Source organism: Cottoperca gobio, chromosome 6 (assembly GCF_900634415.1).
Source record: "Cottoperca gobio chromosome 6, fCotGob3.1, whole genome shotgun sequence".
Classification (NCBI taxonomy): Eukaryota; Metazoa; Chordata; class Actinopteri; order Perciformes; family Bovichtidae; genus Cottoperca; species Cottoperca gobio.
Window position 1 is genome coordinate 16,199,539 of NC_041360.1, and position 16,760 is coordinate 16,216,298.

A 16,760-nucleotide genomic window follows, 5' to 3' on the forward strand; every position below is an offset into this window, starting at 1 on the left:
ATAATAATTAATAATCTTGATTATAAATTGACAAGTAAACACTATCAAAGCACTGACTGCCACAAAGGATTGGAGGATTCTGAGCACAACAAAAGATACATTGGGTTGTTTTACTATTAAGCTCAACGGCCAATTTATAATCATGAGTCATTCTGATAGCGCTTCCTTTAAATTAAGCAGAACACAACACAGCCTGAAGAATATCAGCCAAATCTCACAGAAACAAAATCGTTGATTTAAAAGCAGTGTCATGCACACTGTACAGTGGATATTCCCCGTCTCCCCGACTTTCAGGCAGGAAGGGTCTAACGAAAGATGCTCGAGTAGAATGATGGAAATCATATGATCCAGTGTTTTTGTAACTTGAACCATATTACTAAAAGCTAAACGTTTTAAAGCTAAATCTTGTCACTGAAAGCCAGTTAGGCAAGAAGTAGTAGACAATGTTGCACAGTGGCAATTACAGGGTGGACGGTTAGTTACGGGCTCATAATACATTACACCCTCCATGTGGACCAAGGGTTGGTGGCATAAGTCCATCCATGGCATTGTCCATTGAGCCATGCCAGGCATGCACATGTTTCATATTTGATTATATGGTGTAAGTATGGTATTAACATGATGCATTACCTACCTACCTCTGACTACTTACCACATTTAATAAATGCCAACGTTTGTGTAGTGTTTCAGCTAAGCCACTGTACACGATATTCACATTTCTCCTTATTTTTGAGGTAACGTTAAATGTAGTAGTAACGTTTTAAGTGGTCCATTCATAGCGCCGCCTCTCGTCTGTCAGACAGCGTCGAGGGCTTGAAACACCCAGTAAGAGGAAAAGGAAAACGAAGTTAACGCTAGTAGCTTGTAGCCTAGCTATGAATCCCTGCTACAGTCCAACCTAGCTGGCTCACATTTAACTCGCTATACAGTTAATTTAATAGAGATGTTAAACATAACCGGATCAAATGGTAAGCGCAGTCGTGCATCGTTAAGTGACGAGTTTTCTCACGTTAGCTTGGCTAAATGATTTACGCGATAGCATGTTGCTAAGCTATTTTGCTATCTTGGCTCCGTTTTGTAGCTAGTCGGCTAGTTAGCTGGCTTCTATGTTGGCTACACTCATATCAAAACAACATTAATGTAGGCCTATCAAGGAGCTGATATTTGGTAACACTTAGTAGCAATAAATGTTTATTTTATCATAAATGTGTGTGCTAATACATGCGTTGGTACGAAATACTAGCTGCATTGCCGAATACCAACAAAACTGGTTAACGTCTAGTTTACCCAGCTGCTAAACATTATTCAGAGTCTAAAACAGCACTTTCTTATGCTGACAACAGTCTCTTAAGCCCTGCCTGCAGTGCTCACTGTGTAAATTGAAAGAAAAATATAATAAGCTAATTCAGTATGTGTTTCTGTAGGTTTATGAGATTGTGCAGCCATGGGTGACATGAAAACCCCAGATTTTGATGATCTTCTGGCAGCCTTTGACATCCCAGATGCCACAGGGTTGGATGCTAAAGAACCCAGCCAGGGGAGTCATGAGGAGACAGAGAGTCAGCTGAAACACACAGGGATGTGTCTGGATGACAGCTTATTGAGTACTCAAGCTGTCACAGCAGCAGATATTCCTGTTGTAAGTGTTATTGTGAAAAATACAAGTCGACAGGAGTCGTTGGAAGGTTTTGAGCCAGCATTACAAAATGGATTCGGGGGACAAGATACCTCCATTGACTTTGTTGAGACAACCAACGTTGGCTTTTCCAAATCATTTGTCTCTGCTTTGAACGGGGAGAGTTCAAGAGAGCTTCTTCGAAAGGCACCTATTCTACACATACCTGATGGAACACCAACATTTTCCCAGTCACTTTCTAATTTTAGTCCCATCTCCAGTCCTGAATCTGAAGAAACTCAGTGTAGTAGAGATGAAATGCATCCAAGACAAGACAGACCCTGTTTCCCAGAAGCTTCAGATTTGGTGGAGCCTTCAATCCCAGACAATCCACAAAAACTGGACCTCAGTATGTTTGACGAGTGTCCAAATGACTCTGATATTCCCAAGAACACTCAGAGAAACAGAGAAGAAAGTACTAGAAGCGAAGAGTCCTCTGACATCTGTGTCAGTAAGGAAACAAATAAAACACCTAGATTACACAGTGCACTTCCCCGACTAATTAGTAACCAGAGCTTTACTGAGACCAACTGCAATTCAGGAAAAACAATGATTGTTCCCACTGCTTATCCACATGTCAAATCTCAGACATCTAAATTATCCTCTTGCCTTGAGGCTCTAGTGGCACTGAATGCTATAAAAGATCCCAGCGAGCAGATTATTCCCAGAGAGTCATCAGCGGTTCAGAAAGACTGCATGAAAGCAAGTCCCAAGGTGCCCATATCCCCACAAAGTCCACTTGAAGCTGTGAAACGGTTATTGAAACCCTCCGATAGTCCTGTAAGCATCTGCAGTGATAGTAGTGGCAAAGTATCCCCCGCAGTGGCAACTGGGTCCCCCCCTGCCATACCCAGGGTCAGAATTAAAACCATTAAAACCACATCTGGGCAGATCAAGCGCACAGTCACCAGTGTGCTGCCTGATTCAGAAACAGATGAAGTTCATTCTGCAAATGAATCCTCTCCATCACATAGTATGATGAGTGAAGATTCATACTGTAATATGTCTCCTCATCAGTCTCAAAAGGCATCTGTTGATAGTGTTGTTGTAGTACAAACTAAAGGTACCCCAGCCAGTACATCTTCACCAAAACATTCACGCAATAAATCAGAGGTGAACTCCAAGAGGTCAGGCATAATGCAGTGCCCAACAGTATTCCATAATACTAGTGGTCCTGTCAAACGATCTGCTGCACATAATTGGCAGAAACCAAAGAGAGGATCATCCACAACTGGCCATACAACTAGCACCAACTTCCTTCCTAAAGCAATGCACTTAGCTAGTCTGAACCTGGTCCCTCACAGTGTTGCCGCCTCGGTAGCTGCACGGTCCACCTCTCATCAACAAAGCCAACAAACACTCTCCTCTACGGTGTACAGCACCGTACCACTAGTGCATCAGGTCAAAACAGCTAGCCCTTATCCTCGCACGTCCGTTCCCAACACAGCAGCAGGAACCTTAAACAGACTGTTGAACAATGCCAACCCCGTGCCTACATATGTGCCCAACCTGAACCCCCCTCCAGGGAGCGATATCAGCCTTCCACCACGCGGATACTGCTGCCTCGAGTGTGGGGACTCCTTCGGGGTGGAGAGGAGTCTTGAGTATCACTACGGCAGGAGGAGTGTTCACATTGAAGTAGGATGTACGCACTGTGCAAAGACGATGGTGTTCTTCAATAAATGTGCCCTGTTGGCACATGCACGGGAGCACAAGAACAATGGCATGGTGATGCAGTGTACACAGCTCCATATGAAACCCATAGCAGAGGATCAAATGTTTGTACCCCTGAGTGCTGTGAACGTGGACTCTTTCACTTCCCCGTCACCTAAAAACCCACCTGTCCTGCCCCTATATCCAGACAGTGTCATTCGCCACCGACTCCGTTGCCTGGAGTGCAACAAGCAGTTATCTGACTACAAAGCACTTGCAGGCCATTACCAGAGGCCGTCTGACGATGTGGACGGACTAGTGAGTAGATGTTTTATTAGTTTATTATAAGGATATTTTTCTTATTGTCAAGAAATCCAAAAACCCTTTCTGTGGCTCTCAACCAAAGCTCATTCTTACTATCTTTAAAAATGATAATATTAGTGTTTTCATGGTTAGTGTCAACATGATTTGTCTAGAATATCACCAGAGTTATCTTTTTGAAGGCCCTTTGACTAGTATTTATGCATTTTCATTGTTTGACATTAATCTCTTTGGACTTTTCTCTCGTTTTCTTCTATAAAACAGTTGTGTAAAGTATGCTCAATGCTGTTACCCAACAAGTGTAGCTTCAGAGCTCACCAACGCATTCACACACACAAGTCCCCTTACTGCTGTCCTGAGTGTGGTGCCCTGAGTCGTTCTGCAGACATACAGAAGCATGTCAAGGAAAACTGTCTGCACTACGCTCGCAAGGCTTGGTACAAGTAAGTAAGCAAGCATACAACGCAGGCCTCATAACATACAGTACAGTGTCACTGAAAAGTGACATCGTGTTTGCTGTTCTTCCAGATGTCTTCACTGCGATATGGTTTTCAAGACCCTTCAAGGACAAAAGACTCACATTGAGGAGAAACACTGTGAAGTTCTTTACAAGTGCTCCATCTGTCCAGTAGCCTTCAAGACCTCTGACGGCTGTGATGTGCATTTAAAAAATAAACACAATGCAAGCAAAGTATCCCCTCTGTAAGTCAACACCTGACAGTTTAAAGTTGTACATTTCTTTTAACGGTTCATTTTAACAGTTTTCCCTTTCTTTTGCAGATTAATCTTTAAGTGTTCATGTGAGACAGTCTTCAAGAAAAAACAGTTACTGTTTCAGCATTTCCATCAGAATGCCAACAAGCGTGTTACGTGCGTATTCAAGTGTCCAGAATGCAACTCGGTCTTTCCACAAAAGCAGATGTTAATGCAGCACTTCAAGGTTAGCCCTGATTTTATTTTGTATAGAGACATTTTGTATTTAAACTCCCTGCAAGGGATCTCTTTGGCATGTACTTGTGTGTTGGATTTAATGTTGTATTAGTTTATACATTTATCCATGTATTAGGTATACATTTGAAACTTTCATAATAAAAATAAATCGCAACTGGCTAATCATTTTCTATTATTCTACTGAAAGTTCTTTGTTGAACCAGTGCAAAAAGTGACATTTAACCTAACCCTTTGGAAGCATTATTAAACTTGCTTAACTGCTGCTGTGCAATGTTGGATTTTGTCTCATTATGTAATCTACAAAACCATGCACATGATGCAGAGAAATCCACATGTTAAATCATGAAGTCACAGTCCAGCAACACGGTTAAGTGTCTTGTTGTTCACCACACTGGCGACAGAGGAGTAAATAATTGAGGAAACATTGTTTATTCATTTTTGATATTCTTTTTCTGTTTTTGCAGGGTGTTCATGTCGGAAACGTGGCGGAAGAGACGGAGAAGAACAGTAAACGGACAGACAATCCTGAGCAGTACCAGGATGCACATTCTGTCCAACAACAGAAGAGTCACAGTCCTGTTAAACACACAGATAGGCCCAGAAAGAAGTCTGAGCAGGACAGGAGGCCTCGTGTGAAGACCACCGGCTGGACGTGTGGCGAGTGTCTCCAGTGTTTCCCTGAACGAGACTCCTATGTTTCTCATGTAAAGACCAACCACGGAAAGGTAGGATCATGAATTCCCTGTGCTGGAAAGTGTGTGTAAATGACTGCTGCACTCGCTTATCATAGAATATTCTAACTCAATCTCAATCTGCTGTAACTTTAAATATCTTTAACTACAAGATCACACTCGGATCTGTCCAGATTCAAGTACTGGAAAGCCCTAGTCCCAGATGAACTTGAGCGGTACATTAGCGGAGCAGCAGCATCGATCTCTGTACAGAAGATGCGTTCAGGAACAGTATTGAGCGTGGGTCACCTGCCTTTTTGCAGCACTCAGAGCTCAACACATAATCAACATAGTGACACGTGTTAAACAATATAAAATAGACCTAATAATACTCACTTACACGTACACTTTATGTATTACGTATATTATAGCATGAGTTAAGCAGCCTGTGTAGACATCTGTATTGATGAAATAGAAGCTTATCCTTTATGCAGAACAGCGACTTACTTGTCATGTGGTCCAGCTGAAAATGATTTTAACCGGATCAATAGTTTGGATGGTATTTCTGATCAGTCGACCGGATCTAACACACTTTGGGCAACCTCCCCTCACGAGCTGCTGAAATGAGGAAAATGGTTCTGAGGACAGCTCTGTACCTGTACCCGAGTGTGTGTGGATTAAATGGACTGAAGCTTCTTGGCATGAGATGTTCAACTGCTTGAATTTGGTCTACTACATTCTTATTTGGTTTTCATGTGGCTCGGTAATACAGATAAAAACAACCCTTTGTAGCATTTGAAATGTTTTTTTAATGTGAATCCTGGGAAATCTAAATATTAGATTATTACATTGCCACAAATCATAAAGTAACAATCTCTTAGTGGTTACTTATGTGTGGATTAAGAACCCATTAAACGTTCATAATTACCATGGAAGAAACCGTTACTATTGTTTGTCAAGCTTGCATTGGATTTGTCGCGCGTCGTCGTTTTTTTACCTCTTTTCCTTCAACAGTCAGTGAAGAAGTATCCATGTCGACATTGTGAGCAGTCGTTCAACTCTACAACCAGTCTGAAAAGACATATTCGCAATGACCATGATGGAAAAAAGAAAGTTTACACTTGCTGGTAAGATTGTTTGAAAATGAACAAATCACTCCTGTCACAGCCCACAGAGTCAGCATTCAATTCCACCTCCATCTTTTTACACTTTAGGTATTGCACGGACACCAAGAAGATATTCACGACAAGTGTGATGTTGAAGAACCACATCAGTCTAATGCATGGAATCAAGAATCCTGATCTTGGCCAAATGCAACAAAAAGTAACAGCCATCAAGGAATCAAAAAAGGCTTTGGGCAAGGTAGTTAGTCATTTTTATTTATTTATTTTTTAAACAATAACTGCAGCCACAAATGCACATGTTAGGAATCGTACTAGTCATCATTTTAAAGTGTGTGGCTTCTGTGATTTGCAGGGGCTTGTATCAGAAAGAGCTGCGGTGGACACACGAGAGGAGGGCCAGGATCGCACTTTAACTCTCAAGGCTCCTCCAGCGAAACGTCTGAAAACTCAGTTCCGCTGTTCAAGATGTGGTTTTGTCACAGACAACAGTACACAGTTCAAGCAGCATATACCGCAGCATAAGACTGATGAAAACACTCCTCAATGCCTTCACTGTGGCTTGTGTTTCACATCTGTGCTGTCTCTCAGCAGACATCTTTTTATTGTACACAAAGTCAGAGATCCCAAGGAAGGGGAGAAAGAAGGAGAGGAGGACGAGGCAGAGGTGCGGGAGAAGAAGACGGAGCAGGTTAATCGGTCAGTTAGATCAGCAGTTGCTGATGGGGTCAATGACTTGTTACCGGAGCTAATTGACCCTGAGCCATCGCAGGCAGGAGAGCCAGCGAGTCTGCACTGTGACAAGACCTCGGACTGTAATTTAAAACTGAGCACTCACTCTCAGACACAAGCAGTCTCTCTTCGGTAGTGAGACCGCGTTAAAGCTGCTTTCATATCTTCTGTTTTCATGTCAAAGTAACAAGGGATGCTTGATGTTCTGCATGGAAAGTGTTTGGGCCTTTTCAATTATTTTCTATTTCTCTCAAGTTTTTCGGAGTGCGTGCAGTATCCTTAACATTTATTAAAGAACAGTATTTTCATAAATGAGAGGACAAATTAATATTAATTTTTCAATTATTTTATATTTAACTTTGCATGTTGGTAATATATTCATCTTATCTTTCATAACTACAAACATTACAGCTGAAGCTTTGTTCTTGTTTTTTCCCACAAATGATCCATCCACAGGAGACTCAGGAATGTCTGTTAGAGTTTAGGTTTAGTGTTGATTGATGTAAAAGTGAAGAGGTGGATGTTTGCCTTTGTAATCATCTTAACTGCTTGAATTTTGTTTTGAGTATTTAATGCTACACACTATTACCTGAGAGAGATTCAGGTTGTCGTTTCTATGACATGACTATGTTGCAATTAGTTTGCAGTACAAAGCTGAATTTTGGTCACCATTTATTACAACGCGCAGTATATTTCAGTAATCATTTAAAGCAGTATTTACGCGTTTGTGGTAAACAGTTATTTGTAAAAAAATAAAAATATCCCGTGAGATTAAATACAGGCGAGATGTTTTGCTAAACCTACTGAAGTTAGGCTACACATAATAACAAGACTTTCTTTCTTCTATTTAAGCATTGTAAAATGCTTATTGTCTCTATGTTTATTGAACGTGTTTGATTTGTGGGTGCATGTGTCGTCCCACATCGGGCCTTTTTCTTTGTTTTCTTTTTTTTGAACGAGTGTGAAGGATAAACATGGAGAGGTATTGGATGTGTGGTGCAGCAGTATTGAAAATACCTCAAATTGCCAGAAGTGTGTTTTTCAGGCAAGTGAACAGTCAATGTAATGTCAAATCAGGGTACATGGTTTTGGATAATCCAGAGCAGGTGTGAAAGTGAAGTTTGTCGGCATATCGGAGATAGTGTTTTATAAATCAGGACCTGTTCACATGATGAGGATAATACAAGTAGGATCGGAGGAATTTGTTAAATCTATGATGACTTCAGAGGAAAGACATTTCTTAGAACAATGCTCATAATGGTGGGAACTTCTTGTTTGCATGTCCTGATTTGTAAAGCAGCACCTCTTATTTTGTATTGAATACATGACAGTTCCTACCTCCATGGTTAATGGCAGTGATTGTTAAACGATGAAAGACTTTGAGGAGTTGCAGGTAATCTCAGTGCAATGTATTATCCCACAATATTCAATTTTATAAATTATTTTGGGGAAAATATCGAGGCTATATGGTCATATTGACTTAACTGGCAAGTGAACTTTTCTATTTAAGTGCTACGTGAGCTCCTTATTTCTCTGTAATCTTACATCCTTAATTTGCCACACTGCAGCTGTTAAAACTGCAGACGCTGAAAATAATTACTTGTTCACGCCTTGTTCTTTTGTAATGCTCGTTGAAAGATATTTGTACTTTTGATACTGTGTACTGCAAGGACTTGTATAAGAAAGTAACCTGTGTACATACAGTAGCCAACGAACCTTGGATTCACAGCATTTCTTAAGCCATTACATCTATTCAGCATGCAATGGCCCTTGTGCCTTGCTGTAATGTTTACGTCAAAGTACTTAAAAAATAAATTGGTGCATTTAATTATACATCTGCTCTGTCTTTTTGTGTTGTGTTGAAAACATGCTTCTGTGATGAAGTGCTGGATGAAGGGGAGGAAAGTGTTTAATGGTATTTGGAAGTAATAAGTGGTTTTGCACTGAGGTCTACTAAACAATCGACAACAGGTCAGAATGACACAAGGCACTTTAATGTGCATCATTCATCCAATAAGAATCCAACCACCGATGGATGACTTCATGCCATTAGAATATTAAGCCCATCCTATCTCAGTATAACTGCCTGGCCCCCAAGTAACAGAGGAGCAAAGAGATTTTAATTAACCGGCACCAAATTGCATAGAACAGGTTTGAGGAATGAAAGGCACTTTGACAAAGATCTGCAGAGCAGGATTCCTGTCGTCTTTCATTCTTATGTCATACGTTGCCATGACATCTTCAATGACTTTTGATTTAACTGAGTTAAGAAGTAAAATTTCAAAGAGCAAGATGAATCCAAGGGGGAATCTGTGGGCAACAGGTAAGACAAACAACACTATTCTGACATTATTATTATTATTATTATTATTATTATTATTATTATTATTATTATTATTATTATTATCTTTACACAGTTTTCATTGACTTTTTTTGTGTAAGGGCATTTCATGGGCAAGAAAAGTCTTCCGGATAGTTCCTTTATGAAATCTGCCTTTGAAGATGTGAATGTTCCCACTGAAGTCAGAGCTGTTAGTCCTCTGTACCGAGTGGAGGACCCGCAGGCACTGCTCATTCAGATTTTGAAAACTGCCACACAACGGAAAAAGGCTTTGGACATGTAAGTTTATTATTGTTGTTATTACTATTGGTATTATTATATGAATTCATTAACTGCACAACTGATTATTTTATCCATCCATTTAGAGGAGGAGGCGATCCTGCTTGAAGAACATTTCAACCAACACTAACAATATAAAATCCTACTGATGAAGAGGATAGTTTTGAAGTCTTCTTGTGAAAAAACTGAGCCCTAACATAAATATGTTGACGTTTTTTAATGTGATATGTAATAACATTGTAAATGATGTGATGCCATTCCATTTATGTGAACCTAACATGAATGTATAAGTGCCACCTGTTAATAAACTAGTACTGAAAGCCAGACCATGTTTGCTGTTTTTCAACTTATTATTGAAATGTTCTTATTTTATTTCAAAATGGCAAAGAATGTAATGGATGTTGTTGTTAAATGACAGTAATATAAGTATTTTCACATGTTCAAATGTTATGGAAGAACGGCCACATCAGTTAAATTACATTAGTTTTGTGGCGCCCCCTGTTGGACGTGGTTACAAATGTTTGTAGTAATCATATCGGGTGAAAGAAATTATTTTATTTTTTTCAATTGTTTCCATTGAAGTAGAAAATGAACAAGAACATATATGGCAAGTAATGCATCATCAGTTGTAGTTTTTTTTTTAAACGGAGCACACAAATGTTAACATAATTATAACCTAAATACAATATAATAGCTATGGGGTCTCTTCTAAGTCTCTATAAGTCTAAGGCAGGGGTGTCAAACTCATTTTAGTTCAGGGGCCACATACAGCTAAGTGGGCCGGACCAGTAACATCACAGCATAATAACCTATAAATAACGACAACTGCACATTGTTCCCTTTGTTTTAGTGCAAGAAAGTACAAGTACAACTATCCTTTATACAAAATATTATGAACAACCTGACATTTCTTAAGAAAAGAAGGTGCAATTTCAACAATAGTATTAGTTTATAATTTACACATATACATTACAACTTACAAATCACAGTGTATCTACAAAGGCAGGTATCTGGAACAGTTCTTTACTTTATGATCAAAACAACACATTTTTACACTTTGCAAAGTCATCCCGCGGGCCGGACTGGACCCTCTGGCGGGCCGGTTTTGGACCCCGGGCCGCATGTTTGACACCCCTGGTCTAAGGCATCAATAATAATCAGTAGCTTTTTTTCACTTAAGTTATTTGCAGTAGCCTACAGTGCTAGTTCTCTCATAAAAACCACCAACAAGTGTTGTTTCTTAATACATTTACATTTATGAAGAAAACATTTACCTTAAATAAATATAGTAGTTATTATCACCCTCCGCTATAAATCCAAATGTAATATAATTTCTGTTAAAATGGGAGAAAGAAAATATTTTTTAATTCCAGCCAATCATGTACATCGCACCAGAAAGTATTGCTATTACATCCGGGTCAAAAGGCAACATGGTTTTCATCACATCGTAGGCTAGGCGAGTTTCTGTGGTACCTGTCAGTAGTGATGCCTCTAATAGTGATGTGCGGTTACCCCTGCAGTGGTAAAACACGAAGGGCAGAAGAGCTGAAGGTGTGTTTTGAAAGCAACACTAACAGAAAGGTTCATATTGTAGGAGACGGAGCACTGGGCGTTGAGAAAAACACAGTTTACGCAGGCAAGTTGAGCTAATGTTAGCTCTGTGTTCATTCAGCGTTGCTTACTACGTAGCTGTTAAATGTTGGTGAATGGTCATGTTGCAAATTCCTCATACATGTTAACTTTAGTTATGCATAAAACGTTTTAATTCAACTGCTACAGGGGGAACTGAGGTTAACTTAATTTAAGAAATGTGAAGACTAACGTCAGCTCGCTAAAAATACAACATGTTATTAAAATAAACCTGTTTCTGTATCGTTGTTGTTTCGCCGACTGAAAATTAATCCGAATTTTATTATTCGTGTTCTACGAAGTGTGTGTGTGTGTGTGTTGTTTATTAAGGCTTTGCATTCATTTAATCGTATTTTGAATTAAGTGTGGCGTGCCAATGTCATTACAGTCGTATGATACCTTTTGGATCAATCGTTTTTCTTTCTTTCTTTAAACAGTAAACAGAAATGCAGCTGCAATCCTTTATTCTTTTTAGCTTTTTACCTTATTAAACGATCAAATGAACATTAAGGTCGAGGGGCTGGCGGAACTCTCGGAAGTATTTTCAAAACAAAAGCCCTTGCTTGGTAAAAGACACTTGCATTAATGCTCCAAGAAAGTTTTTAATATCGTGGGAATTACTGGAGAGGAAGTGTAGGGTCTCTCGTGCCCTCTCAGAGCCTAGCATGATAAGACTAGTGTCATTAGAGAACGGGATGAAGGGTGGGAAATAACCTTTTTCTTAATTTGTATTAATTTTTTTGTTAGATTGGGAGAATAGAGTCTTATTTTCAATCCACAAGGCAGTAATACAACGTTTTGGATGCAACCCACCCCCACCCCCCAACAAAAATCAAAAGACACTTGCACCTGTCTGTGGGTGCATCTTCAATTGCATCCACACTTCCCACACTTCCCACACTTAGTTCCTTCCAACTGGGGTGCATGGAGAGGCGGAAACCATAAGAGGAGAGAGGAAAAGTATTTTGAGAGAAATGGACACGTCCTTTCCTCTGCAGCGTCACGTTAAGCAACGTCCGTTTCTCATCTCAGCTGTCAGTCTGCTTTAACAGCTGTAGAGACTTTTAAAGGAGTTCGTGTCTGCACACATGCATTGTGCTAATATTAATAAAGGTATACAGTTATCACTGCCAGAGCAGCAGCCTGTTAAACAAACACCTGCACATGAACAACAACCTGCATTCTGTCTTCATACTGTTTCCTGCTTAGAGTCTCAGGAACCATTTTTGAAAGAATTAGTTTATACTAGGCTACTTGCGTTTGTATTTATTGCTATTCTGATTTTGAATTCATTATTTATTAAACCGGTATATGATTGTAGTGTATTTTGTACACTTGACATTTCTTATTAGACCTAATGTTTCAGGGAAAGAAATTTAAATGATGTAACTCTTATGAAACCTCAGGAATGATCAGCCTCACATGTGACTGAATGGAAATAACAATAAGTGTAACAGGTGCTTCTTGCTGACAGACAAACACTCCTCCTCTCTCTAAATTAATTTTATCCATAATAAAAAGTTAATGGGAGAAATAACAGATCATAAACAGAATAATCTTTCTAATAAATGGAAAAAAAATTGTTTGTGGTCCATTTTGTTGTTTACATCTACAATTAACTGATTGTAGAAAATAAATAAAATATAAGACTTTAAGTGATTCACTTGATCTTTGATCTGTCTTCACTCCAGCTCCAGTCGGCTACTAATAGACTGTCTCTCGAGCGATAAGGCAGCAAAGGTTATAAATGCTCATTTGTCAACCCACTCTCGAATATGTGTACTATCAAACCGGCGTAGAGCTCCGGTGCTGCCATACTGTCCATCCACTGGAGCCACGTTATTTTCAGGAGCTATGACATTAATTTTACGAGGGCTTTCGCTTTGAAAATACTTCAGAGAGTTGTTCCCCTCCCCTTTGGTCGAATAAAATGAGTCACCAACATTTTTCATAACTATATAAGCTAAAAGCCTTTATTTGTCTTCTCTGATAGAAAATTCAATATATTTGGGTTGTGGACCGTTTTTCAGACAGACAAGCAAGATGTCAACTTGGCAATTCCTGCTATTTTCTTTTTATAAATCAAACAATTAATTAACTAATATCAATATGAATATTTGTTAGTAGCACTTCTGTTGTCTGGTATCCAAATCACAAATGAACAGACTGAATTCTTTAAAAAGAATAACCTTTTGACTTTTGCATTCTGCATTTTAAACCTTGTTTGATATGTTGCAGATTCCCAAAAGGAAAAAAATGTCAGAGCATCTCTAAAAGCTGAAGTAGAGAGGTGAGTTTTTTTTTTTAGATCTGTCTTTTTATTTTGTAATCAGTGACGTTCCACCATCGCATCCCTTTTTAATCTTTTATTTACTTCTTGTTTAGGAAAGTCAACAAGGATGACATTGTCATTTTGGATTCGTTCAATTACATAAAAGGTAAATCTTTCTAAAACAAAATAGCGTGCTATGCAGATTCTGTATTAAAACATTCAGATTTGTTCATGATTTTACCTTTAAAGTTGAAATACCTTACAGGCTACCGTTATGAACTGTTCTGCATCAGCAAACATACACAGACACCACACTGCCTGGTAAGTATACTGAAGAAATAACTAATGGATTTTTAATATCTAAAAGACCTATTACTCAAACAAATAATCACACAAGTCAAAAATGATATTTTTCTTTTGATGAAGGTATACTGTCTGACGTCAGATGAAGTGAGCTCAACGTGGAATGCCAACAGAGATGCTGCTGAGCAGTACACTCAGGACATGTGAGTGAAAAACCTCTACACATAGAGCACAGGTGCATGTTAGTCTCTGCTAGGATCTGTATTTTTATTTACCTTTTGGGAAGGATTTAAAAATACTTCTATGCCTGCCATTGTCACTGTCATTATTTATTTGTTTTTGTATTTTGCCTGACATCTGGTTTGTCTTTTGTAGCTTTGATGCATTAGTGCTGAGATTTGAATCTCCAGACTCCAGAAACCGATGGGACAGTCCTCTCTTCACCATCCTGAAAGACGACACGCTTCCATATGAAGCCATTTCTGACGCGCTTTTGAAGAGAAAAGCACCCCCACCTAACCAGTCTACACAGAGTGTAAGGAACATACACACATGCTGATTTCTTTCTTTTTACAAGCATTCATCTTGATTTGTTATGCTGTCTTTTTGACTTTCTGATGGTTATAGAGATATTCTTTTTCTCTGCAGCAACCTTTGTCATCTGCAAACTTCTTGTACGAGTTGGACAAGATCACACAAGATGTCCTAATGGTATGTCTTCTTCTGGATTTTCTGTTAATTTGTCATTTTTCTCCTTCAATACTGTTTTTGCTGGAACAGGAGTCTTGCCTTTAGAGTCATGTCATAGTTTAAGATCACTAAAGTGGGAGCTACAAATAAAAAAATAATGGTCATAGTCAGAAAAATACTTTTGTTTAAATTTCCATTTACGAAGCACAAAATGAATTTCCCTGCAGCTGGGAAGAGTCGTATCAATACCGCAGATTGTAAGATGTACGCTTATGTTAATTGATTCTTAGACTTGAGTTGTCTATTTGTGTTATCAGCATAATTGGACTCCATATTTATTACATGAAAGAAGATAGATTCTGTCAGGACACCCGTGTCAAGGTTTAACCATTAATTGCATCAATATGCATTTGAGTTTGGTGCTGAGGCTCTGCTCATGTGATGCTCTGGAATTAATGTGAGCGAGCTTGAAACAGACCCTGAGCTCACAACCGTAGCATTTATTGAACATGAACACAAGATGAAAACATTCAAAAATAGCAGGAGAGGCAGGGGAGATGGAGGGAGTTGAATGTCTGAAAGCAGGCAGCAGTGGAGCAGTAACTGGTGAAATGAACTATTACAAGAACCAGCTGCACAATGATGGAATGGGAAGAAACCGGTAATATTATCTTAAACGTCAGTGATTGACGTCAGAATCTCTGAATGTGTTGCAATCCCCAGTGTGTCCTCCGCCAGTAAACAGGTGACGTCAAGGATACTTCATTATTGGTATGTGTGCTGTAAATACCTTTTGCTCCTGTAATTATCTACCTATTTATGTGATGGGGTGTGTCTGCTAAATGCTGTTAGCCAACAAGAAATCATCCGCTCTGTTCCCTTGATTTGCTACTGAGAGCACCATTTTTGCACATATTTTCTGAAGATGAAATAAATAATAGTACTTATCTCATTTTGATTCATCAGTCCATTTAATTCTTCGTGTGCAGATCCAACTTTGCTGATCTCAAACTGCTTACAAGCCAAAGCCCCTGGGGAGCTGTACGTGTCAGTAAAAACATTACTTTCCGCATGTAATGTGTTTGATAATGGCCGTTTACAATTCTCAGGCCATTTTTAACGCACAGAAGACGAGCGTTCCCGGGGATCTCCTTCCAGTTCCAGGAGCAACAGAAAAGATATCCTTTATATACTTTAACATGTCCACATTTTTTATTTAAAATCCACATTTTGAAGAATCCTTTCATTGTTTCCGTGCGGGATGTCACAAGTCCCGGTAGCGATGATCTTTCACAGCCAATAACTCATTTTTATTATCTACCTCCTAAGGAGTCCTATTCCCTCACCAGCAGGAGGCAAAGTACTCCACATTAAATTACTTGTTTGAAGGAGAAGGTGGATCGATGCATGTCCATCAAAGAACTTTAAATGAAAGGCACAGCAGGCAATCACCGGTAAAGGTCTGGCCTGTAACAACATTCTGTAGGGTGCGTAGATTAGTGGATTTTTATTGGCAGCTTCACTGTCAGACCTTCTCAGAAGCAAACGCTTTGATGTGTCGTTCCAGGCAGAAGGTGACTTAAAAGTACATTTAGATTCTGCGCTGGTCAACTTTTAATGACAGGTGCATCATTTAAAATGACCAGTAAACATTCAGTACTTTGTGTTGGTAAGATGTGATACCGTGACCTTCAGATGCTTTTGGTCACATGCTGCTTCAGTGTTCGGCCGGCATTGTAGAAAAGTTGAGGCAAATGTCTTCTGTCTTCTTGCACTGAAATGTCCTTAACCTGAAGTTAAACATCGAGCTCACCAGGAGCATCAACATGTCAGAGCTGAGGAAATTACGACGGCAGTTCATCAGCTACACCAAGATGCACCCAACAGAGAACACCGGACACATTTCCAACATGTTTGTGCAGTATTTAAATAAGAGTCTTCACTGAAATCTTTAGAGCATTGCTTTCTTTTTTTATTTTCTGGGACAAATAAATATATTTAATATGTTTCGTGTTTGTGTGTTATTGACCATTTTTGGAATGATTCAGTTCAGTTACAAATATAAATGAGCTGAAATACCAAAAGCAACACAAATCACAAGGTCCACTTGTGATTTGTTTCC

At 39.2% G+C, this 16,760-nt stretch overlaps 3 protein-coding genes across 3 annotated transcripts; all 3 read left to right on the forward strand.

Moving 5' to 3' along the window:
* The first annotated feature begins 711 nt into the window (after positions 1 to 711).
* On the forward strand, positions 712 to 8,957 carry znf592 (zinc finger protein 592). Its single transcript, XM_029434304.1, has 9 exons — positions 712 to 968; positions 1,425 to 3,646; positions 3,914 to 4,092; positions 4,178 to 4,351; positions 4,430 to 4,589; positions 5,065 to 5,325; positions 6,286 to 6,398; positions 6,486 to 6,633; positions 6,748 to 8,957. Exons 2-9 carry the CDS (start codon positions 1,445 to 1,447, stop codon positions 7,258 to 7,260), a joined length of 3,750 nt encoding a protein of 1,249 aa, XP_029290164.1. The 5' UTR covers positions 712 to 968; positions 1,425 to 1,444; the 3' UTR covers positions 7,261 to 8,957.
* Positions 8,958 to 9,246: 289 nt separating this feature from the next.
* On the forward strand, positions 9,247 to 10,058 carry nmba (neuromedin Ba). The gene is made up of 3 exons (XM_029434305.1): positions 9,247 to 9,447; positions 9,567 to 9,744; positions 9,831 to 10,058. Exons 1-3 carry the CDS (start codon positions 9,285 to 9,287, stop codon positions 9,850 to 9,852), a joined length of 363 nt encoding a protein of 120 aa, XP_029290165.1. The 5' UTR covers positions 9,247 to 9,284; the 3' UTR covers positions 9,853 to 10,058.
* Positions 10,059 to 11,173: 1,115 nt separating this feature from the next.
* On the forward strand, positions 11,174 to 16,644 carry kti12 (KTI12 chromatin associated homolog). The gene is made up of 9 exons (XM_029434871.1): positions 11,174 to 11,380; positions 13,612 to 13,663; positions 13,759 to 13,811; positions 13,911 to 13,966; positions 14,072 to 14,151; positions 14,324 to 14,483; positions 14,597 to 14,659; positions 15,748 to 15,816; positions 16,441 to 16,644. Exons 1-9 carry the CDS (start codon positions 11,230 to 11,232, stop codon positions 16,582 to 16,584), a joined length of 828 nt encoding a protein of 275 aa, XP_029290731.1. The 5' UTR covers positions 11,174 to 11,229; the 3' UTR covers positions 16,585 to 16,644.
* The last annotated feature ends 116 nt before the right edge of the window (positions 16,645 to 16,760 follow it).